This window comes from Mustela lutreola, chromosome 17 (genome assembly GCF_030435805.1).
Source record: "Mustela lutreola isolate mMusLut2 chromosome 17, mMusLut2.pri, whole genome shotgun sequence".
NCBI lineage: Eukaryota > Metazoa > Chordata > Mammalia > Carnivora > Mustelidae > Mustela > Mustela lutreola.
In genome coordinates this window covers 35562174-35585136 of record NC_081306.1, presented here as the reverse complement: position 1 = coordinate 35585136, position 22963 = coordinate 35562174, and the positions used below count along the sequence as shown (strand labels likewise).

General features: G+C 54.3%; 1 protein-coding gene across 2 annotated transcripts; it reads right to left on the bottom strand.

Moving 5' to 3' along the window:
• Positions 1-469: 469 nt before the first annotated feature.
• Positions 470-22629, bottom strand: EIF3B (eukaryotic translation initiation factor 3 subunit B). 2 transcript variants are annotated; one of them, XM_059154733.1, is made up of 19 exons: positions 22164-22629; positions 17408-17600; positions 14986-15105; positions 14605-14662; positions 14285-14413; positions 13868-14025; positions 10722-10853; positions 10572-10638; positions 10161-10207; positions 9165-9375; positions 7979-8051; positions 6894-7016; positions 5404-5482; positions 4586-4724; positions 2818-2943; positions 2233-2310; positions 1858-1966; positions 1486-1602; positions 470-830 (listed from the first exon to the last, which is right to left on the bottom strand). In XM_059154733.1, exons 1-18 carry the CDS (start codon positions 22573-22575, stop codon positions 1499-1501), a joined length of 2358 nt encoding a protein of 785 aa, XP_059010716.1. In that variant the 5' UTR covers positions 22576-22629; the 3' UTR covers positions 470-830; positions 1486-1498. The 2 variants fall into 2 exon arrangements, with proteins under 2 accessions (XP_059010716.1, XP_059010715.1); XM_059154732.1 differs by having other exon boundaries at positions 470-921; positions 22164-22628.
• Positions 22630-22963: the final 334 nt, after the last annotated feature.

The following is a 22963-nucleotide window of genomic DNA, read 5'->3' as shown; positions in this document are numbered from 1 at the left end:
GAAAGTGCAACCACGGCAGCCGAAAGGCACTGACCATAGCAGATGTTGCAAATAAACAAGGGCCAAGGTTACACGTCCTCGTCTGCCCCCGTTCCAGGAGGAATGTGAAGTTAGATATTCAGAGCACCACACAACAGTGGCTGAAGTGACAACTCTCACAGACAACTTCAGACGTGCACGACTCCAAGAAAAAGTCTAGAGGGGTTTTTCTCACCAGGTGAAATGAGCATAGAAAACAACAGCTGACAAGCCCGTTTTCTGCAGGGACAGGGCCCCTACTGTACTTTACAGAGCTCAGCTGGAAAAACACAGCCACAGGAGGATGAAGGCCTCCCTCCTCGCCAAGTCGGCCTCGGGGGCCAGCAGCAGTGGGCATGCTGAGCCCAGACTGCTGCCATGGCCGGGGGCAGGGGGACAGGCACCAGATTCAAGGCCGCTATCTATGTGTACAAACAGGAGAAAGACAGCGTTTTCGTACAGGTTTGCTTTTATTTCCACGCTCAGCCCGTTGAGAAGCCGGCACAACCTGAACGGCGCCTGCAGGGCGCAGCTTCCCTGCGCGCCTGGGACGCAGCTGGGACACAGCCACGCAGGCCTGCGCGCAGGGCAGGACCAGTCCTCGAGGGGAAGTCGCTTGGCTGTGCACCTCAGGAGGACGGGAAGGGCCCCCGCAGCGGCGCACAAGTGTGAGGAACAAACACTGGTGGTGTGATTCTAAAAATCCCAAACAAGAAAAACTTTAAAGCAGTGCCTTCGATCCGCCCCTGCGATGGAGACCAGGGGCTAAAGGCACAGTAATGTGTGGAGATGGGGTCATCCGGGCACACAGTCTAGAGCAAGAGAAAGCACAGGTAAGAATTCAGGCATCGTGCAGGCTTCCTGCAGAAGGACGACCTGGTTCCAGCACGCGACGCAGGGATGCTGCAAGAAGGGAGCAGGCGTTCACTCTCTGCTCCGCACCTTGACAAGAGGCAACGTCAGCAATAGCGACCCCCGACAGCGCGCCCTGATGGGCTGTTGCTGACTACATAGTTTCAGAAGGCATCTGGAAGGGACTCTGGAGCCTCGCCTGAGGACCCGCCCCGTAGGTGACTCTGGGTCCTCATGCGTTCAACTGAGAAGCACCCTGCCTCGCCTGACTGACCGGGTTCTGCAGGCTCCTGGCTCTGCGAGGCACACGGAGGCCATCTCCCAGCTACACATCTGGAGAAGGTCCATGGCCGGCCTCCTTTCTCCTCCCCAGCCTGTGTCCTCATCCACAACCAGACTCCACTCACAAGGCGCCCTGCCATAAATCTGGGACTCGAGGCCCTGCTGCCCTCAGAGGAGAGCTCCAGCTCTGACAGCCAGGATGAGCAAGGGGCCCCCTGCAGCTGCTACACAAGGGACATCCTGACCCCAAGGATGTGGCCCTGGGAATTTCCTCACTTGAGGGACCACACAACATATCAGGGTCCTGCTCATCCCCACCTGATGAGATCTTACCACAGTGCTCGGGTCACTCCTGATTTCCCAAGGGAATGATCTCCTCAGTAACAAAGAACTCGATGGTCTCCTCCTCCCAGTCCTCCACATTGCTGTCCAGCTCGTCCGTGTCCACACCTGTGAGCAGGCGAGGAGGGTGAGCTGTGTGCACACACACTCACACCCACGTCCACATACCCGCATTAGCGGAGAGCCCAGTCTGAACACGGGAAGGTTCCCTGCAGATGACTGGGGCCGTGGGAAACTCTAGTCCCTGACAACTTAAGGATCTTTACAACACTCGACATATAACTAGAACACTCACACGACAGGGTAGAAAAACGTCTCCGCTAACGCATGCTCTAAAAACATGGGTCTTCGGCTCATAGTTACCTCCTCGCAATTCCAGACGTTCACTCTTCTGCTCCATATAAAGTTCTTGGGCCATTTTCCGGTACTTTCGGAAGTCTTCCATCATGGTGCGTCTTCTCTCCACCAGTTCCTGTGCATGGAGTTGGGGGAAGCTGACAGACCCCTCACCGTGGCCAGCCCTGGGTGCCGTGAGCACCACTCTACTCAGAAAAGCTCTTGGGACAGGAATGGGGACACGTGCTCTCCTCCTCCTTCCCCTCACCCGGACCAACCCTGTGTCCCCCACATCTGGAGGAGAAGTGTGCCCGGGCCCACCAGTCTGCCCACGGAAGCGGCACATGCCGCCGTCCCCATGAGGCCTGACACTGGCTCCTCCCTCAGTCCGGGAGGACTAACCTTTGAGGCTTTGGACTGGCTCAGACGATCCTTCTGTTCAAAGATCTTTGAGTATTTCTTCAGATCCTTTTTAATTTGCTGAAACAAAAACAAAGACAAGACACTCAAGATTGAAACGTTCAAAGGATCTCCAGAGTTGTCAACGTGCGACAGCCTCAGGATCACAAGCACAGAGGTGCCCTCAAGCACACGCACCGGCGCCCGCCTGCAGGTCTCACTGCAGGAGCGCCTGCCTCTCACGGGAGCCACGTCCAGCAAGCTCGGCCCTGACGCCGGCAGCACACTTCACCGTGACCACACACACGTGGACACCCTCTCCCAGCACCGCCGGCACGGCTTACATCCCCTCCGCTCAGTGCAAGTGTCCTCGAAGGGCAAGGACACGGCTGGCCACGACCTACAATCCCACGTATATGACCCTGCAACTACTCCTTCCTATGGGGCCCCTAGGGCTCTTGCATGTCTTCAAAGGGCACCCCAAACAACCCGCTTCCATTCCTCAGGCATGACCACCCAAACACTGACAGAAGACTCTGTCAGTGCCATGAGGGCGTCCACATTCCCCTGGCCCTGGGGGTCCCAGACCTTTATCTGATCCTGGCTCAGGAGCGTGGGGGGCCGCGGTCTCCACAGCAGCTGGCAAAAGCGGTCCTTATTGTTCTTCTGCAGAAGGCGTCCTTGGAACGTCCACAGCCAGTAAGCGTTGTCCACCTGCAGGGGGCAGAGGCCCTTGTGTTGCTCACGCTGTGACTCCCGCAGGACGTGCTCCTGGCCCTGCGCCCTCCCAGAGCCCAGCACACCAAGCATCTCGTCCACATGGTCTGGGAGCCCTCACGTAGCTACGCCGTCGGCACCCGGGAGACCGTGGAGAGGCGGGCCCGCCCGCAGCCCGGGAACACGGTCCACAGGCCCGACGGGAGGTGACATGGAGTGCAGCCCCATAGCCACCAGCATGGGTGCTCCTGCCAGAACCCAGCTACTGCATTAGCAGACGCGCTGTCCCGCTCAGCGGGTGTCTTTCCTGACAAAGGGAATGGCACCGGGACCGTCTTGCTGCGGACGGGCCCTTCAGGAGCCTGGGGTGCCAGACACTGGCCCACGGTCTACAGGATCTCAGCACCAGACAGCACTGCACACACGGGCACAGTCTACACACTGGTCCCAACACACAGACTCTTTCCAAGACACAGTGTTCAGGGATGGCTGTGGGGTCTGAGCTCCCACACATTTGTGCTTCGTCACACAGAATCACGCTGTCTTGATTGCTCAGGCTCTGCACATGTGCATGAGCTGGTTCAAGTCTCAGCATATCTACCGGCAAGAAAGACTCGGCTGAAAAAAAAGGCTTGGCGGAGCTCACCAGCAGCCCAGGAGCACTGAGCGTGGGAACACGGCTGCAGACCCGCCAGCACGTGCATACTACACAGAACCACCTTGGACACAGCCTCTCACACTCATGAGTGTGGCATTTTTGAAGTTTTTCAAGTTACAGACGTTTGAGACTGATGACACGTGCACACACACATTTTCATGTCCTTTCAGGGAGTCCCAAACCCTCAGGCAAGCAGCTCTCTCCAGTGGCTCCCACGTGGCACTCGTCCCCCCAGCCAGCCCGACTGAATGAGGACCACGTGCCACGCAGAACCAGAGAAGGCCCAGCCCACATGACACCACACTCTCACAGGAAAAAGGAAGAAACACACTGTAAACAGTGGCCTCATGGGACCTGGTGCTCCTCAGCACCCGGAAAACAGAGCAGGGCGGGAGAGTGGAGCCCTGAGGCAGAAACCCCACACACACAAGGGAACCGCAACTTGGGCAGGAGAGGCGCAAGCATGGGCCGCACAGTCATGCTGAATGAGCAGAGGTGAGCAGAGGCGAGCAGAGGCCGCAGAGGGCCTGGCAAGCTGGGTGCCAGATAAAGGGGGTCCAAAACCGTGGACTTCTTAAGGGGAAAATGATCTTACTGGGAAAGTGCACATACAGCACGGCCCATCCTCCCCCGCCTCTGAGCCTCCGAGGCCCGTGTGGGTGAGCTCCCAGCTGTGGGGAGAAAGCACACCCGAAAAAGCCCCCAGCTCCTTCTACAGAGGAAGGGGGCTGGACTCGGGCTGCAACCGGCCTGAGACGCGGTCCAACTCAGGAAAGGGAAATCAAGGAACGCCGACCAGCTCGTGGAAAAGCTAGCCATCTCAGGGGTGATGCCAAAGAGCTTTCCGGAGCCACCACGCAGGGCAGCAAAGCGTGACTAACAGTACCCACCTCACAGAGACCCAGTGTGGCAGGGGGCAGGGACACACAAGGCCCAGCACAGCGGGGTCCCACACCACACAGGCCACACAGGGCCCCATACCTTATGGCTCCACCAGGACACAGAGGTGACAACGTAGCGCCCAGTGGGGTCCCACTCCACGTCGGAGGCCATGTAGTGCTCTGCGATGTTCATGACTGTACAGTCCGACGTGTCAACGAAAGCCAAGGCACCATTCATGCTGGGGAGACAGAGTAGTCAGCGCGCCCACAGCCTCCGGGCATCCTACTCCTCAGGCTCCTCAGGTGTGGACTCGGAGCCCCACCGTTGAGGAGGAAGTGCTCCGTGGGGAATGCACGTGGAAGCCCCCTGTGTGTGCCCCAGATTATCTAAAAACACAGCAGGTGCCTCCCACGAGGTCAGGAAAGCAGGAACTCTGAGTGCGTTCTGCTGACGCACCCACGGACAGGGGCGCCTCAGGCTCCCGTAGAGCTGGACAGCGGGTGAGCACGGGCATGGAGGGTAAACACCACCACACTCATGCTCACGCCGCAGAGACAGCTTCGCACCCATCCGTCTGCTCAAACAGCCTTCCCGCGAGATGACGCGGGTTTCCCACTGAGCTCACTGCCCGGCCAGGAAGACATCTTGTTCAACCATAAGGACACTGCAACACTACCACATCTTCCAGACAGAAAACACTCGCACTGCTTTCATGACCTGCTTTCGACCCAAGTCTGGGCAACATGCAAACACAATAAACCCATCCACCAAAAGTACGGGACAGCCCTCTCACACGAGGATGCTCCATCACCGTGTGGAGGCACTGCCGTGACCCACAGGGACCCAAATCAGGCCCCATAGTGGCCCACAGAGCACTGGGCACCACGAGCACAAGGCATCAGGCTGCAGAAACCCACCTCCTCAGGCCAGCCAACACCACGAACTGTCCCTGGGGGCTCCAGAAGATGGTATTTGCCTGCTGCTTGTCAAACATTTCTGAAAACAAGAAGGGCATCTGTTAAGTGTCTGTCAAGGTGCCAAAAGCAGGGTGTGGCTGGCACAGGCGACAGGCTCACGCTGCCCTGTGCAATACGTTCTCACGTGCACCCCACACCAGCCCGGTGCCCAGGAGCATGATTTTGGAAAACCCTGGGCCGAGTTCACTTTGTCACAAAATACACTTCAAGAAGAGAGGAAGCATTCTAAAGCTACGTTCCTGTTTGTAGTTAACATTTCACGTTCAAAAACTTCCCAGGGAAGTTGGACAGAGGAGTCACTATAAACACGGTCGCAGGGTCTCCGCGAGGGCAAGGAACCCGCCCTCTCACCCAGTGCAGAGACACGGGACCCAAAAAAGCCTACGATCCATCCATCCCATGACTCAAACCACTTTTCTCAAATGCTGCAGTCAAAAACGTGAAAGCCACCATCTCTCCCAACGCGCAGCCTGCCTCCATCCAACAAGGACCCCACAGAGATTGTGGACAGCAGACAGCACTCAGCCTTTACCCTCGGGCCTCCAGTCAAGGGCACAAAGTGAACCCCAGCCCGACCTGGGCCTGCAGCGGATCCACAGACCGGGGCCGAAGAGTGACAGGGAGATGGGGAACGGCAGCACAGCCCACCAGGCAGGACTCTCAGACCGAGATAAAGGTGGGAGAGAAAGCCATAAGATGTCCCTGAACGGCCACGGACGTGTCAGCAGGCCCCACATGGTCACCCTTCCAAGTGGGCAACCTGAGCCCTCAGGAGAGAAAGGCGTGTCTACACTGGCTATTCACAAACCTGCTTTCTAACCAGAGACAGTGCCAACCTCCTGGCAGCCTAGAACGGCCCCTCTTTCCTTCTACGTCACAGGGAATTAATAGTCCAGTCGGTGTGGGGACAGCCTCCCTGTCTCTTGGAAACACCGCTGAGCTCCCAGAATTCCCTCAGGACAAGCTCAGCACCCAAGCCGCTGGGTATGGGGACACAGCCCGTTTCCACTGCTGAGGTCCCCACATGACAAAAACAGCTGTTCACCCCACGGTATGCAACGCCCTGGAAGGGCCTGCAGCAGGCAGGAGTGGGTCATCGAGGAAGGCCAAGGAATGAGGGCAGGACCCCTCGCAAGCGGAGCAGAGCACAGCAAGACGGGGTCTCCAGGAAAGAGACAACAGCTGTGGCCACGAGAAGGAGAGTGTATCTGCTCAGAAACCCTCTCTTGGAGAGCCTGGTGGGAGCTCCCTGAGGGGCCACAGCCTGTGCAGCCACCACGAGGAAAGCCAGAGCCACAGGGCCCTCTTGGCTGCGGGACAGCCTGAGCAGCGCCCCCAGCCAGCAGAAAAAGTGTGTGCAGTGGCCCTCCAGAGGGCGCGTCCGTCGGTCCTCCCTCCCATGCGCCCATCAACGGGGCAAGGTTACTCACTGATGAGCTCGATCTTCCCGTTGTTCTTCACGTGGTAGAAGGAAACGGATATCCGCGGAGCTTCCCCGTGCAGCACGGCAAACTTACTCCCGTTTGGCTCCCAGGCAAAGGCTATGATGGTTTCTGCAATCAAGAAAGAGTTAAGGGACGCCTGGGTGGCTCAGTTGGTTAAGTAGCTGCCTTCAGCTCAGGTCATGATCCCAGCATCCTGGGATCGAGTCCCACATCAGGCTCCTTGCTCCGCAGGGAGCCTGCTTCTCCCTGTGACTCTGCCTTCCACTCTGTCTGCCTGTGCTCGCTCTCGCTCGCTCTCTCTCTGACAAAATAAATAAATAAAATCTTTAAAAAAAAAAAAAAAAAAGAAAGAGTTAAGTCTCGTGTTTTTTTTGGTCATGTAACAAAGTAACGTTCCCAATCAATGTTCCTGCACAGCCTTCCCCTCAACCAAAGAAAACACTAAAAATCCTTAAGTTTGTTAAGCCAAACAGGAGGCCTAGGAACGAGGGCGCAGGGACTTGGGTGAGACCAGCCTGGCCAGGCAGGAATGCCGCCTAAGTGCACCCTGCTTGCTGGCGCTCGCCTCTGTTCTCCATACAGGACCCTACGGTCCCCTGTGGCTGACAGCACAGAGCACCCAGGCCATACCCTCTTGCTCTGTCCTCCTCTCCCTTCCAGACCAAAACACAACTAAGACATAAAACCCCCCAAAGACGCAGGCTCCACTTCCCACCTGAGGCACCAGAGCGCCCACTCGGTTTTAGGACCAAAACAAAGCTCTCATCACCCGAGAACTCGTTTGTCACGTGAAAAGCCCTTCTACTGCCGCTCACTGTAAACATCGGGAAAACCCACTCCCCGCGCATCTCTCAGCAGGAAACTGGCCAGGACCCTCGCTCCTCAACCCGACAGGGGTGTGAAGAGAGAGCAAGCCGCATGGCAGCCCGAATGGAAACGCTTGTGTTGAGGCCTGGGACAGTGCGCGCAGTCAGGGCTGCAGCCACCTGTGCAGGTGGGCAGCCCAGAGCGCCAGGGCCCAGAGGGCCGCACACGGGGACCACCGACCACAGGGACCACATGGAACTTGCCTTTCATTTCTACCACGTCGACAGGCACCTGTTTTTCCCTCATTCGGAAAATTTCAAAATTTGTGACAACACCCTGTTAGGGAGAGAAAACATGGAGGTGATACTGTGGAAACTGAAAGCGCGAGAAAAACGTATCCCGACTACAACAGAACAGGACGGAAGGGGACACATGCACACTCAGTAAAGGTGTGTGAGTATCTAAGTGACGGAACTCGGCCCAGGAGGTTCCAGTCAGCACCCTGCACAACCAGAGGCACCCACAGGTGCCATCCCGGTGCAGGACAGCAGGGTCCCTCGGCCCTCCTGCCACACCCCTGCACGGAGGCTCAGGGCTACGCACTGCAGCTTGTCTGCCAAACTCCGCAGCGCCCCGGAGGCCCAGCACCGGGATATGTGTGTTTGTGTGTGCATGTGTGTGTGTGTGTGTGTGTGTGAGAGAGAGAGAGAGAGAGAGACACCCTGCAGCAATCTTCTGGACACGGGCATTAAACAGAAGCCAGGAGGCTGCCTCATCCCGGACAGCCTGACGGTGCAGATTACAGGCGGGTCCATCCACAGGCACATGCGCGCGGGCCAGCACAGCCACCTAGCAGAGCACCAATCAGCACTGACCCCAAACGAGGCACAGACACATGCCACAGTGCACAGGAGCCCTGAAAACATGCTCGGTGAGGGAGGCCAGGCCGCACGATGCATGCCTTCATTTCCACCAAGTGTCTCGACACTTCTGTGTGGGAAGAAGGTGGAGCGGCAGGTTTCGGGAGCCCAGGGGATGGGGCACTGGGGTGCTGACGGACGCAGGCTTTTCTAGAGGATGAAAACACTCTCCAGTTAAGAATGTGGCAAGAGGGGTGCCTGGTTTGTTCAGCGGGTTAAAGCCTCTGCCTTCGGCCCAGGTCATGATCCCAGGACCCTGGGATCGAGCCCCGCATCGGGCTCTCTGCTCAGTGCAGAGCCTGCTTCTCTCTCTCTGCCTGCCTCTCTGCCTACTTGTGTTCTCTGTCAAATAAATTAAAAAAAAAAAAAAAGAATGTGGCAAGGGCCGCACGGGCCTGTGAGGGTACCAAGAAGCCAGTCGGGCTGAAGAACAGCCACAGGTGCAAACAAACAAGCCACAGACACCCTTTAAACAGGAGGTGGGCGTGGAGCTGGAAGGAGGGGCCTCTGCTCGGGGATATCCACTCACCTGGGTCCCTTTGGGGGTCCTATCCACTTTGACACACAAATAATCCCCGTTTTTCTGCCAATGCAGCTTGCAGTCCACCACGTTGAACAAATTCCGAACCCTGATCTCTTGTCTGGTGGGCAGCTGCATCAGGGTGACCCTGGCCGGGATATCTTTGTCCTCAGGCACCCAAAAGGCTATGATGTTACCCCCAGGAGACCACGAAAAGTCCCTGCAAGACAAAGAGAACACAGCGTCAACTGAGGAGTGGCTAGGACGCTGCCAGGAAGGGAGCAGAGTAGCGGAGATGGGACTCACTGGCCAGAAACCAGCCCGGCGCTCTGCTGCCACACAGCAACAGCCACCTTCCCTGGGAGCCACCCCCACCTCACCCTGCAGCTGCTGGGCCCCAGTGGATGCCCAACACCCCCCAGCGCTCAGGGAAGAACAGGTGCCCTCACAAACCAGACTCCCTCTACTGTGATGGTAACGGGGAACCAATTCCTGGTGCAGCTCGTATCATGAGCCACCCTTGCACCCGAGAACTCAACCCGAAGAGAACCGTTCATGTCCCTGCATGACTGACAGCTCTCCGCAGAGACAGGCCCCTCTCAAGGGGGCATATGAGCTGAGTGTGCCTGCGTTGGGCCATTCACCAAGGACCACCCAAGCCCCCTGCTCACTCAGCAAACCTCACAGAAGCCTGTCAGCGACGTGGAGCCCTTCGCCCTCCACCCGTCTTCCCCAAAGACTGCAGCCCAAGTCTCTAGTCCCAAGGAAGCAGTAGGACACAAAATAGAGCCTGTGACTGCACAAAGGGTCTACATGCAGAAGGGAATGTGGGCCGTGAGCCCCACATAGTCACAACAAGCAGGTCAGTGGTGGTGGGCCGGGGCCTGCCATGCCGCCCTTGGGGACCAGAATGAGGACACAGTGTCCTCTCCAGCTGAGGAAGCACGGAGTGCCAGAGCAGGGGACACCCGCTCCTACCGCCCACCTGCGACAACACTCACTCACTTTATGCCGGAGATCTTCAAGCTCTTCTTGTCCAACAGGCCCATAGACTGCGGAAAAGCAAGGGTTACAACGGAGTTAAATCACGCCACTCTCTCCATAACACACCTGCATTTTCTTGAAAAGGAAACAAGAGTTTCTGGAATGAGCCCAGCAAGTAAGCCCAGCGGGAGACACACAGCAAGGGAACAGTTCACCCGCAGCAGCAAAGTACCCATCTCCAAAGGCCCTTCTGTTTGTTTCCTCCCGTCCCAGACTGATGGCAACAGCACAGGCACATCAGGGCAGCCACAGGAAAGGGGCAACTGCAGAAAGGCTGGGCTCCCCTCATTCTACAGACATTCACTGCTCTACCCGTCCCCTCGCCCGCGAGACAAGGGAAAGACCATGCCCCCAGGAAACCGTGTCACTTACAGGAGTTTCATAAATGCTAAGAGTGTCGAGGGTCATTCTGGCGAAGAATTTACCATCGTGGCTCCACCTGAGAGAGGAGAGAAGTGTCAGGCCCTGTTGTGAGCAGAGAAGGCTCCCACATGCTTGCCACGGGCCACGGCATTTACTCACTTAAAGATCGGCCAGTGGGCTGAACTCTCGCAGTGGAAACCCCTCTTCTTCTGTCCGGTCAGGATGTCCCAGATGATGATGGCTTGAGGGTCATCCGGAGTGTCCATCAGGGGACTGAATGTCACTAGATACCTGTCACAAAGGGAACACTGTTGACGATCCCGCTCCCTGTCCCACCTTCTCCTCCCCACACGTCACACTGTGTGTGGGCGAGGTGAGCACCGGTGCCCACCGAGCCTCCACCGCAGATGGCGCCAGGCCTAGGAGCGGCTGTCAGACTCAGCACGGTCTCCAAACCTTGTCTTCCGGGAAGGCTCTCCCCCTACAAACCGCTCTAACCATGGAGCAGACCATCTGCGAGGCACCAGGGCACTCCAGGGGCGGCCCCCTTGAAGGCTTTCTCCACAAAATCAGGACACTGACAGACCCAGCAGATACCAAACCGAAGTCTGTGTGTGTTCCAGACGGACTGGGGTGCAATTCTTGATTTTCGTCAATGTTTAGTTGGCCCAAGGAAGGAAACAGATTGGCCACGTGCATTTCAAAAGCCAGCACTCATCCAGCAAGGCCAACCTCTGTGCCTGGAGCTTCTCACTCTCCCAACGCTGGCTTGTCTACGCCCAGGGCCCCCATTCACTCTGCTGACACACAGCACAACCATTTAAGCCAGAGGGCCCCCTCGGAACAGGACTCAGGAAAAGGGAGAGGCAAACTCAAGGAGAAAAGGCCGAGGATGGGCGCTGTCCAGGTGCCCCGAGGGCCTCCCGATGGGCTGGAGTCACCCGCACCCCCAAGTTACGAAGTTCCCCCTACAGACCTATCCCTGACGTCTACATCAATGTGACATGGCTACGCGGAATGACAGAAACAGTTTGATTCACTGCTTATCTGGAAAACAGTCCTTTCACACCCCTTTGCAGGACGAAGCAGGCGCTGCTGCCTCACACAAGGGCTTCCTGGGAGCACCAGGGACAGACATTGAGGAAGACGGCCCAGGGGGGCTGTCCTGGAGCAAAGAGAGGTCTATGCACACCAAAGACACCACAGGAGTCTGGGACGCAGCTGAAAGCAGCTGCCGGCCGGCCAGAGGGGGCTCCTCCCCACACTCGCCATCCACGCACAGGGCCTGGGAGTCTCCACGCACACCGGGTCACAACACACGGCCACTGTAAGGAGCACCTCAGGTGTCCTGTCCCCAGAAGGTGCCAGTGCCTGTGAAGTCGTGAGAACTCCAAGAAGACATGCCAGAAAAATGAGTTCATCAGAACTAAGAACCGTCCATCATGGAGAAGTCACAGTTCACGGAAACACAAGGATGGAAGGAGCCAGTTATGGGCTGCCCTGAGGAAGCATCAGACACGCACGCCCAGCGGCCCCATCTTCCTCACAAGCCAGCACCGAAGCGCCACATGGGAAGGGCGGGCCACACAGGACGACAGACGGACTGCACACACGGGTGCTAGGGCCGGACGTGGGTGCACGTGCACATTAGAAGATGCTGAGGAGACCGGTCAGGGCTGCCGGCCGGGAAGAAAAAACCATGACCAGAGAGAACGCACGCCTTCACCCGGTCCAATGCCTGTTTCCTAGAGGAACCTAGCACTTGTCCAAACTGCCCAAAACAGGTAGGGTTTTTGTTGGGGTTTTTTAAGGATTTAATTTATTTATTTGACAGACAGAGATCACAAGTAGGCAGAGAGGCAGGCGGAGAGAGGAGGAAGCAGGCTCCCTGCTGAGTGCAGAGCCTGATGCGGGACTCCATCCCAGGACCCTGGGATCATGACCTGACCCAAAGGCAGAGGCTTTAACCCATCGAGCCACCCAGGCGCCCCAACAGATAGGGTTTCTTTTAAGATTTTATTTGTTCATTTGAGAAAGCTAGCAAGGGAGAGGAGAGCAGGAGGGAGGAGGAGAGAGAAAAGCAGGCCCCTTACTGAGCAGGGAGCCTGACACGGGACTCAATCCCAAGACTCCGGAATCAAGACCTGAGCTGAAAGCAGATGCTTAACCAACTGAGCCACCAAAGCATCCCTGCCCTAAACCGTTTTGAATTAAAAAAGGCAAAATGAGGGGCACCTGGGTGGCTCAGTGGGTTAAGCCGCTGCCTTAGGCTCAGGTCATGATCTCAGGGTCCTGGGATCGAGTCCCGCATCGGGCTCTCTGCTCAGCAGGGAGCCTGCTTCCTTCTCTCTCTCTCTGCCTGCCTCTCTGCCTACTTGTAATCTCTGTCAAATAAATAAATAAAATCTTTAAAAAAAAAAAAAAAGGCAAAATGAGAAATCATTAAAGCTAGATATTTACCATATAAACCTTACAAAAGTCCTCTTCTAGTTTTCCTGGTGTCAGGAGATTCTTATACCAAAAAACTCAAAAGCAGAGCAGATGTAGGAGAGCCATGTCTCAGGAGCCTGGGGACGCGGGGGGCTGTCACAACCTCACGATGAAGTCAGGCCACGTGGTCGGAGGCCGACCTCTTCTGGACAGAGGAGGGGACACAACAGGGAAGGCTTGGGGACAGCCCTGAGCAGGAGACACAAAGAGCAGTGCCACAGGGCATGCTGGGCCCTGAGGCCATCTGTAAGCGCCCAGGAAGGAGGACCTTGCTGGGCCCCAGGAGTGCTCCTTCAAGCTCCTGGTAGGGCACCTGCTGCCACAGACCTCTGCACTCTCACGCGCGCGAGAAAATGCCATTGAATGAAGTTACAGGCACAGGACACGTGCCCGGACTAGACCTGGAACTGAGGGGACGAAAGCTTTCCAGAGGCCGTTACTAGACCAAGTGATATGCGGGAACAAGGTAACACTCAAGTAGAAGCAGCAGATGACGTCGGACCCTCACCCAGCACTGCGGACAGGTGAAGGGCTCTCCCTGCAACTGGAAATGCACGGAGGGGCGGGGACACCATGCTTCCACTAATTCCCAGTGGCTCAAGACCAAGTCACGTGTGTCTGGCAGAGAAACAATAAAGCAAAACCCACTAAGCGCTAAGCGGGGAACATCACCAAAGGGTACACACGAGCCCCTCCTATGTCTCCTGGGATACTTCCGTTAGGTTTGAAATTACTGCAAAATCCAAGCTGTACCGTTAGCACAGAGGCCGGCACGAAGCGAGCACGGACCCCACCTGCCTCTCCTCCCTGCTTACCTCTCACAAGGCGAGAAGTCAATGAGCTGAACCCCTTGGTGGCTGAATCTCTGGATTTGCTTGAACTTCTCTCCGCCCCAGAGAGCGATGCCTCGTTGATGGAACGTGGCCAGGTAGGTGCCCTTGGGGGACCATCGCACGTACGTCTCTGTCCACCTCTGCGGGAGAAGTCAGAGCCCGTGTGAACGTGACCCCAGCACACAGCACAAAGCCTCCTCCTTCTGCAAGGCATCAACTCCTCCCTCTTAACCAGAAAATACAAGAAGCCTTCCCATATCTTGTGGCTTATTTCAAAGCCAGAACGAAGGACGTCGTTCTCAGGGATGCGTTCTGGAAGAACACGACACTTCACCTGCTCGGGTACCCACCTCGCTGCGGAAATACACAGTAAGCCCCCATGTGGCAGCAAACACCCACCGCTCTCTCTTCGATGGAGACAGGATCCTTCACGTCGTTCCAGAATATGGAAGTACGGTCTCCACTCTCAAAAATGACACTGTACTGATCTCTGCATTCTGCCTCTTCAAGCCAGTACCGTAAATTTCCCTGGAAAAAGAACCAAAGGCAAGGGATAGAGGACATCCCATCAATTTCCATCCAAGAAGCCATATTCCTGTCTTGTGCTCCTGGAGGTCCGAGCGACTTGGGCCGGCAGCAGCAACTCCTAAGGAGCTCAGCCTGCAAGCCACGGGCTGCCCAGCTTTCCTTTCAAGCACATACAGGTCCCACGCACGTACCAGGTCTTTGAAGGGCTGTTTCTCTGGAATATCCCACTCATCACTGATGGTCATATACCTGCAAGAGAAAAACGAACTAATCAGCAACACACAGCATAACTACGGCGGGGAGGCTGGAAGAGACACATACACGACGACATTGGAGACTCTTGGCCATAGGCTGTGTGGTGCTGCCCCTTAACCCCTCAGGGGAAGGTACAGGGGAGGGAAGAGTAGGCTCGGGGTGCTGGTGGCCAGGAGTGTCAGGGGCTGGAGGGGAACAGGGGCCCGCGGCGGCGGGCCTGGAGAAGAGAGTTCCCCAAAGGGTCACCAGCATAGTCCCAGAGATGCGGAGCCTCTCCTGCCCAGTGAAGGCCCAGACTCTCACCCATTGGCACTTACTTGTCAAAGTCCGTGAAGAGGTTGACCCTGAACGTGTGCTGCTTGTCCAGCTTATAGCCATCAGCATTCTTCACAGCGTCCAAGGCATGGGCAGGAGATGCATATTCCAGGAACGTATACCTGAATCGAGACAGAGTTCAAGTGCAAACTGTAAGACCAGGCAGGCTGTGCTCAACACAACAAAACCATGCATGTGACTTGTAAGCACCGTTAAGGCCTGTGACCCATCTACTGTCACATCCCCGAGAGTTAAGTCACTGGTGGAGCAGTTCCCTAAACACACACAAAATCCTAACAGAAGACCCAAAGTCCCTAATGCCACAATCACAAATCAGACAACAGATGACTAATGAAATGTTTACTATCTTGACTGTGGTAGCAGTTTCATGGATGTATACATGTCAAAACTTACGCAATTATGCACTTTAAGACTACGCAAGTGTATCACATGGCAGCTTTCAAATAAAGCCATTAGAAAATCTGAGAACATGTGTAGTCTGATATTGCCTATTAAAAGCAAAATTATAGGGGCGCCTGGGTGGTGCAGTCAGCTAAGCGCCAGACTCCTGGTTTCGGCTTAGGTTATGATCTTGGGGTTGCGGGATTGAGCCCCACGTTGGGCTCCGAACCCTCAGCACAGCATCTGCTTGGGACCCCTTCTCTCTTCTCCCTCTGGTCCTCCCCCCCACAAATAATTCTTTTATAAAAAGCAAAATCATAAAGGCTTTCAGAGGATGCTTCAGAGTAACAAACACAAGAAACCGCTGGTCAAAAAGAAGTTATCCTTCCACCTGATTTCTAAGACAGAAAACGTAAGAATCATAACCAGCATTTGGCAGTTTTTTTTTTTTTTTTTTTTAAATACAAAATGGTTTCTTAAAAGCTACCCTAGGTGGTTTCAAATCTGAATTAAAAAAGCATCGAATGTAAGTTGGTGCAGCCACTTTAGAGAACAGTGTGGAGATTCCTCAAGAAATTAAAAATAGAACTTCCCTATGATCCTGCAATTGCACTACTGGGTATTTACCCCAAAGATACAGATGTAGTGAAAAGAAGGGCCATCTGTACCCCAATGTTCATAGCAGCAATGGCCACGGTCGCCAAACTGGAAAGAACCAAGATGCCCTTCAACGGACGAATGGATAAGGAAGATGTGGTCCATATACACTATGGAGTATTATGCCTCCATCAGAAAGGACGGATACCCAACTTTTGTAGCAACATGGATGAGACTGGAAGAGATTATGCTGAGTGAAATAAGTCAAGCAGAAAGAGTCAATTATCATATGGTTTCACTTATTTGTGGAGCATAACAAATAACATGGAGGTGTCAAGGGAGATGGAGAGGAGAAGGGAATTGGGGGAAATTGGAAGGGGAGGTGAACCACGGGAGACTATGGACTCTGAAAAACAATCGAGGGTTTTGAAGGGGCGGGGGGTGGGAGGTTGGGGAACCAGGTGGTGGGTATTAGAGAGGGCACGGATTGCGTGGAGCACTGGGTGTGGTGCAAAAACAATGAATTCTGCTACGCTGAAAATATATAAATAAATAAATAAAGCATCAACGTTATCATCTTCTCATTCCTGTCCCATAAAAGATGATCTGTATAGAGACCAGTATCACATAACACTCTCCTGGAAAAACGTCCCAAGGGCTTTCAGCACAGCAAAGAACACTCGTGTTCTGCTGGTCACGTAGACCAGTAAGAACCGCCCGAGCACAATCCCATGTTGTCTCCCGGTGTTCGAAAGGGGTAAAAGGGGTAACAGCGACATTCGCAACGTCAACTGATGGAACAGCCTCGTGATACGAGAGTATGACACAGCACCGAAAATAAAAAAAACCAAAGTTATGTTTACAAAAACCTCACACTGATTTTAAAAAGCAAATTCTAGGACATGGACCTCACACTACCATTTTAACAGATGCGCTTCTTGAGGTAACAGCAAGGGAGAAGTTGCTAATGAAGCCGTGACTACAGCTTTCGCCTTTACTATAAGAAGCGTCCCCACCCATTTCAGAGATGTGAAAATGTCAGAGGGGCAAAAAGCTCATTTTAGAATCAGTAAGCTACCATATACAGAATTTTCCTGAAATCCTGCCAGCTTCCAGTCTGCTGGTCCCCTTATCCAGGAGGCATCTTTTTTTTTTTTTTTTTTTTTTTTTTTTTTTTTTTTTTTTTTCCAGGAGGCATCTTATGTCAATTACCGCTCTGATGGCACAAGATTTAAAGAAAAAGCTGATTTCTTAAGAGTTCAGCAGCCCACCCATAACGCCCGAATTCCAGAACCACGGGCTCTCCTGCCAAGGGTATGGAGCCCTAAGCTAAGGGTGGGGAATCAAAAAAGAGCAGAACCACTGGGGGAGGCGTGCACCGTGTGCATCCACGGGGACCTCAGCCACCGGACCGCCACCACTCACCCCTTTGTCTTCCCATCCTCCTCCGGGTAAAAATCATTTGTGATTTTCCCAAACTTGGAGAAGATCTTATGGATGACGTTTTTGAGCTTCTCCAGGCGGTCGGGCCCCACCTGAGGGACGTTGTCCACCACGATCACCGAGTCGATCCCGTCGGCCTCCTGGGGCCGGTCCTTGAGAATGTCCCCCAGCAGCTCTGTATGGACAGGAAATTGGACAAATGAACTTTTTTGGACCAAGCAAAATATTACTATGTTAGTTTAGCACGTTGAACAAATTTCCAAGAAGTAAAAAAAAATGAATAAATGCTTTCACTGTGAGCAAAAAGAAATCATGGCCCTGAACTGAATCAAAATTTAAACAAGTGAGGAAGGGCGCCTGGGTGGCTCAGTGGGTTGAGTCGCTGCCTTCGGCTCAGGTCATGATCTCAGGGTCCTGGGATCGAGTCCCGCATCGGGCTCTCTGCTCAGCAGGGAGCCTGCTTCCCTCTCACTCTCTCTCTGCCTGCCTCTCCATCTACTTGTGATTTCTCTCTGTCAAATAAATAAATAAAATCTTTAAAAAAAATAAAATAAAATAAAATAAACAAGTGAGGAAGACTTTAACTCTGCATGCCCCTTCTGTCCACTGATATATCCATTCATTCCTGAAAATAATGGAAGACTTCATATGAAATTTTTTAGCGATGTAATAATACCAAATGCCAACAAAGAGGACGGGGCCTTTCTCCAGGAAAAGCAGGGCCACAGCCTCCTGCAGGGAGCCTTCTCTGACCCACGCAGAATCAAATGCATAAGCAGGCACTTTCTCCTCATTCAGGTTAAGACAACTCAAACCCAACAGGACCCAACACTACGTACAACAGCCTTTGCAAGCAAGGAGAGGAGGCAACCCACAAGCGCCTGAGAGCAGAGTGAAGCCCCTTCCTACTGCCGGTGTCGTCGTTCCATGAAGAGCCTCCCGGAGAGAGCGGGGGAGGCCCCAGCCATTCAGACCGTAAACCCACAAATGCTCAGGAGTGTGCCTGGGACACAGTAAGCAGTACATGGTAACCATTATGTTGGTAACTATACCCAAAAACTGAAAATCCAAACACAAAACTGAAAATTATGTTCATGTCACCTAAAAATTAAGATCATAAAATCCAAATCTTAAATACTCAAATGTCTTAGGTTTGCTTCATTTCCATAAGACAACTGGCTGGATGGGAGAAAGAGGAACACCAGAAGCCGCCTGGGGGAACAGTCCGCAGGCGTGGGAGTGGACAGGACCGCCTTCTGTCCAGGAGATGCGATGCCACCTGGGCGCTGGCCCATGGCAGTCTGATCCGCAGCCCACTGCTGACCTTGAAGTCTTCTGGGACCATGAAGCTCCAGCACCAATGAACTCCCTGACCCGCTGCTGGAGACAGGGACCAACATTCCGAGGTCAAATGGTGTGTCTGCTCTGCACAAACCTTCAACCCAGTTAGCTCCTCTGGAAAGCTATAAAGTTACAAAGCACTGGCTACACGAGGAGCTCAAGCAGATTAAAGCACAAGGTCAGATGAAGCTGCCTCAGTCCAGGTAGCCCAGAGTCCCGAAACTAAAACAGCAGCACTGGTGGTGGCTTTTACTTCTGTACCGTGTGTCCCGGAACCTAATTATGACTCCAAGTTTTGAATTCTACTCTTAATTCCAACATGCTAAACAGGATACACGTCTGAAAATATCCTTTGCTGCATTTCATTCGCACAAGACGAATTTTCTACACTTTTGTGCTAGAAATTTCCCTTAATAGAAAGTTTAAACGGTCTTTCAGAAAGGAAAAAATTCTTTTAATTTCAAGAAGCTGGCCCTGTTATAACTCTCTAATTAATTTCAAATACTTTCATAAATGATACTGAAAACATTAAAAGAATTGCCTCATAAACTGCAAAAAGGCTAAAATTGAGAGCAAGCAAAGAGAAAAAAGAAGGAAAGAGGCCAACCAGAGTCCCAGCTACGCCCTCCCGGTGAGGCTGGATGCAGCTCCTTGGGTCATTTTTAAAGCTCACTTGCCATACAATTAAGTGGCCTGTTTAGCCTGATCTGAATTTACAAGGTTTACAATAAAAAGTTCAGCTTTTACACAAAGAGTGGCCTCCTTCCCACAATCTTTTAAGTGTCTAGTTTGTAAGACTGTGCCCACATTCGGTAAGTGAAGAAACACAGCAACTGCACGACGGAGAGACGCGTGTCCTTCATCGTCACCAACCCATGTGCCAGGTTATTCTTGCCGAATGGATTCCCAACCTGGCTCCAGGAGAAACAGGAAGAGGCAATTCTCTAAACTAAATACCAAATGTAAAGATAAATAATATTTGGCAGCAAAAGAAACCATCTTGAGTTAAGAGCTTGGTCATGGGGGCACCTGGGGGGTTCTGTCGGCGAAGCATGTGCCTTTAGTTCAAGTCATGATCTCAGGGTCCTGGGATGGAGCCCTGTGTTGGGCTCTCTGCTCAGTGGAGGGGGGGGTGGTCTGTTTCTCCTTCCGCTTGCTCACTCTCTCAAATAAATAAAAATCTTTTTTAAAAAAAATTTTGTTATGTATTTGTCTGGCTGATCATCAAAGGCAGCTGAAAATTTAAAAGGATGACCGATGACCACAGGAACAAGGCAACGGGACAACAGTCTAATTATCTCAGAATCAGGAGTCAGGATGACCACGTTGGAGCTGCCGGCACCTCAAGAGGCCTCTTCGTGAGACCCTGTCCACTTTCAAAAGAACCCACCCATACCCTCTGCATCTCACTCTGACCCCACAGGGCAGGTCTCGTTAAACACAAAATGTCCTTGGGCCACTGACCACAACCAGATAGCGATGTGCTCAGTTTCAGAGCCCCATGACCAGGGAAGGGGCCTTTTGGGGCATTCTGCTAAAGTATCAGGATCACAACGGCCCCCAAAGGCCTTCCCAGCAGACACTTGGCCTGGCTGGCTTCTGCCCACATTAGCATCCTGACTGTCACACAGCTCAGTTCTGGGAATAATTCACATGGTAGTAATCTTGTGCTCAAACAATTGCTTTTTAAAAAACCAACGGCAGAGTAAACATTCAGGGGCTCAAAACGAACTTTCAACCCAAAACTTAAGATTTTAAAATGTAAGAAAAACTGATGCAATAAAAATGAAAGTTGAGCAGGGTGGGAGAGTGTGGTGGGCATCCCAGTGACACAGCCTCCTTCTAAATTCTCCCACACAAGGAGCACCTTTTCTCGCAGGTAGGGGACCGCAGCAGGACCAGTGGCCCAAGTGTTCCTGAGCTGTGCAGCCTTCCTTGCTGTTCATACCATGCTGTCGCTTACAAAACAGACTATAAGGATAGTGACAACAGCAGCAAGCTCTTTACCAGTATGTTTAAAAGTAGATGATGGGGGCACCTGGGTGGCTCAGTGGGTTGGGCCTCTGCCTTCAGCTCGGGTCATGATCTCAGGGTCCTGGGATCGAGCCCCGCGTCGGGCTCTCTGCTCGGCAGGGAGCCTGCTTCCCTCTCTCTCTCTCTGTCTGCCTCTCTGCCTACTTGTGATCTCTCTGTCAAATAAATGAATAAAATCTTTAAAAAAAAAAAAAAAGTAGATGATGCTGTTGGTTCTCTACATTTTTTTTTGTTTGTTTTACTTGAAATTGATTCTGACTCAGTCTCAGTGTGATCAGACACAATACCTCAAAAAAAAGTACCTTTTTTTTTTTTTTTTTTTAAAGATCTCATTTATTTATTTGACAGATCACAAGTAGGCAGACAAGCAAGGTGGGGGAAAAGCAGGCTCCCCGCGGAGCAGAGAGGCTGATTCAGGGCTCACAAGGCTCAATCCCAGGACCATGCGATCATGACCCGAGCCACAGGCAGAGGCTTAACTCACTGAGCCACCCAGGCGCCCCCCCAAAAAACGTATCTTAATGTGACATCTGATTTTCTTGGTGTGGCCTGAGCTATTTTGCTGATGGTTCATCTTTCCTAACTTACTATAATGTAGAGGAATTCACTGATGTCCTCAGAGCTCAGAGGACTCAAACAGCTAAAAACAAAACATAAATGAATAAAAACAAATGAGCTTAGCCACCTAGAGAAGTCGTTGGGAGACAAGCTCTTGGGACAAAAGCAAAGGTAACACCTGTAAACTGAATCAAGGTAAACAGGAAACCAAAGCAAGCTACCTGAGTGACACTAAATTCAGAAAAGATTATCTGCCAAAAAGAGGAGAGTGATCTACCTACAGACCTAACAGACTAAACAGGAATGTGGGAGGAGACTCAGCAGTCCTGCGAAGGAACTCTCTGGAGGCAGAAGCTTCCATGCAGCAGGGGCAGAGAGGAACCCGACTCTGCCCCAACCTGTTTAAGGAACAGCACCGCATGAACCCGGGAAAGTGTCCACGAACTTGGTCCCAAGCGTTTGACAAGTGTGGCTCGTCCCTCGGGGCACCCGGGGCCTGCACATAAGGAACTGTCACCCGCGATAGTGAGGCACGTGGAGCGTCCCGCTTTGCTTGATCCTAATTGCCACGCACGGTCGCGGCTCCAGCTTGCGCGCTGTCCCCCATCACCACCCTCCAAAGTCCTGGTGCCGGTGTCCATCAGAGGCTTCCAAGTTGTGCCCAAAAGGCCCGCCCCGCCTTCTTTCGGAGAGAGGAAACAGGGAAGGGGACCCAGACCCCCACAGAAGGCCGTCCCTACGCGCGGGAGGACAGCTGCAGCGCGGGGACGCCCCTGACACCCCCCCCACCCGCGCGCCGCCTCACCTTCCTCGCTCACGTCGTCTACGAAGTCCTCGGGGTCGCTGAAGGAGGGCTCGTCGGCGGCGCCGCCGTCGTCCCCGCCCGCCCCCTCGGACCGGGCCTCGGCCGCCGCGTCCCCGGCCTGCTCCGCCGGGGCCTCACCCGCGGCCGGGGTGGGGGGCTCTTCAGGCGGCGGCGGCGGGGATGAGCCGGGGGCCGAGGCGGCCCTCTCCTCCCCGTCGGCCGCGGGCTCGGCCGGCTTGGCCAGCACGTCGGGCTCCGACCCGGCCTCCGCGTCCTCGCCGCCCGCCGCCTCCTGCGCGCCGGACCCCGCGGGCCGCGGCGGCTCCTCCCCCGGCGGAGGCTCTGCGGCCGGCTGCTGCTGCTCCCCGGGCTCGGCCGCCTCGGGCGCCGCCACGTTCTCCGCGTCCTGCATGGGCCCGCCGCTGCCGCCTCGCCCGGCCTCGCCGCGCTTCCGACTCTCCCAGGTCGCACCGCGCGGCGCCTGCCGCCGGGCCATGTGCGTGCGGCGGGCCGTCCCACGGGGCTCGAGAAGGGGGGGCGCCCACGCCCTGATGTTCGCAGCTTGCCCAGAGGGGCCCCGGAGGCGCAAGCGTGTGCATTGGCGGCGATAGCAGCGCGCCCATGACACGCGCGCGCTCGGAGCCTCGCACCCCCCTTGCGGGGCTCAGTCCGCAGACTCACGAGGGGCTGCGGCTCCCCCCGTCTGTGCTGCCGGGTGGTTCCGTCCAACATGGCAGCCGCTCCCGGCTTCTCCCGGCGGGCGCTGCGCAGCGGGGCCAAACCACTGACCACGCCAAGGG

Coding starts and splice junctions, on each gene's coding strand:
- EIF3B (XM_059154733.1), bottom strand. CDS start 22,575: ATGCAGGACGCGGAGAACGTGGCGGCGCCCGAGGCGGCCGAGCCCGGG. Junction 10,208..10,571: donor TTAGCATTTATGAAACTCCT/GTAAGTGACACG, acceptor GCTTTTCCGCAG/TCTATGGGCCTGTTGGACAA. Junction 9,376..10,160: donor TTGAAGATCTCCGGCATAAA/GTGAGTGAGTGT, acceptor TTTGTCTTGCAG/GGACTTTTCGTGGTCTCCTG.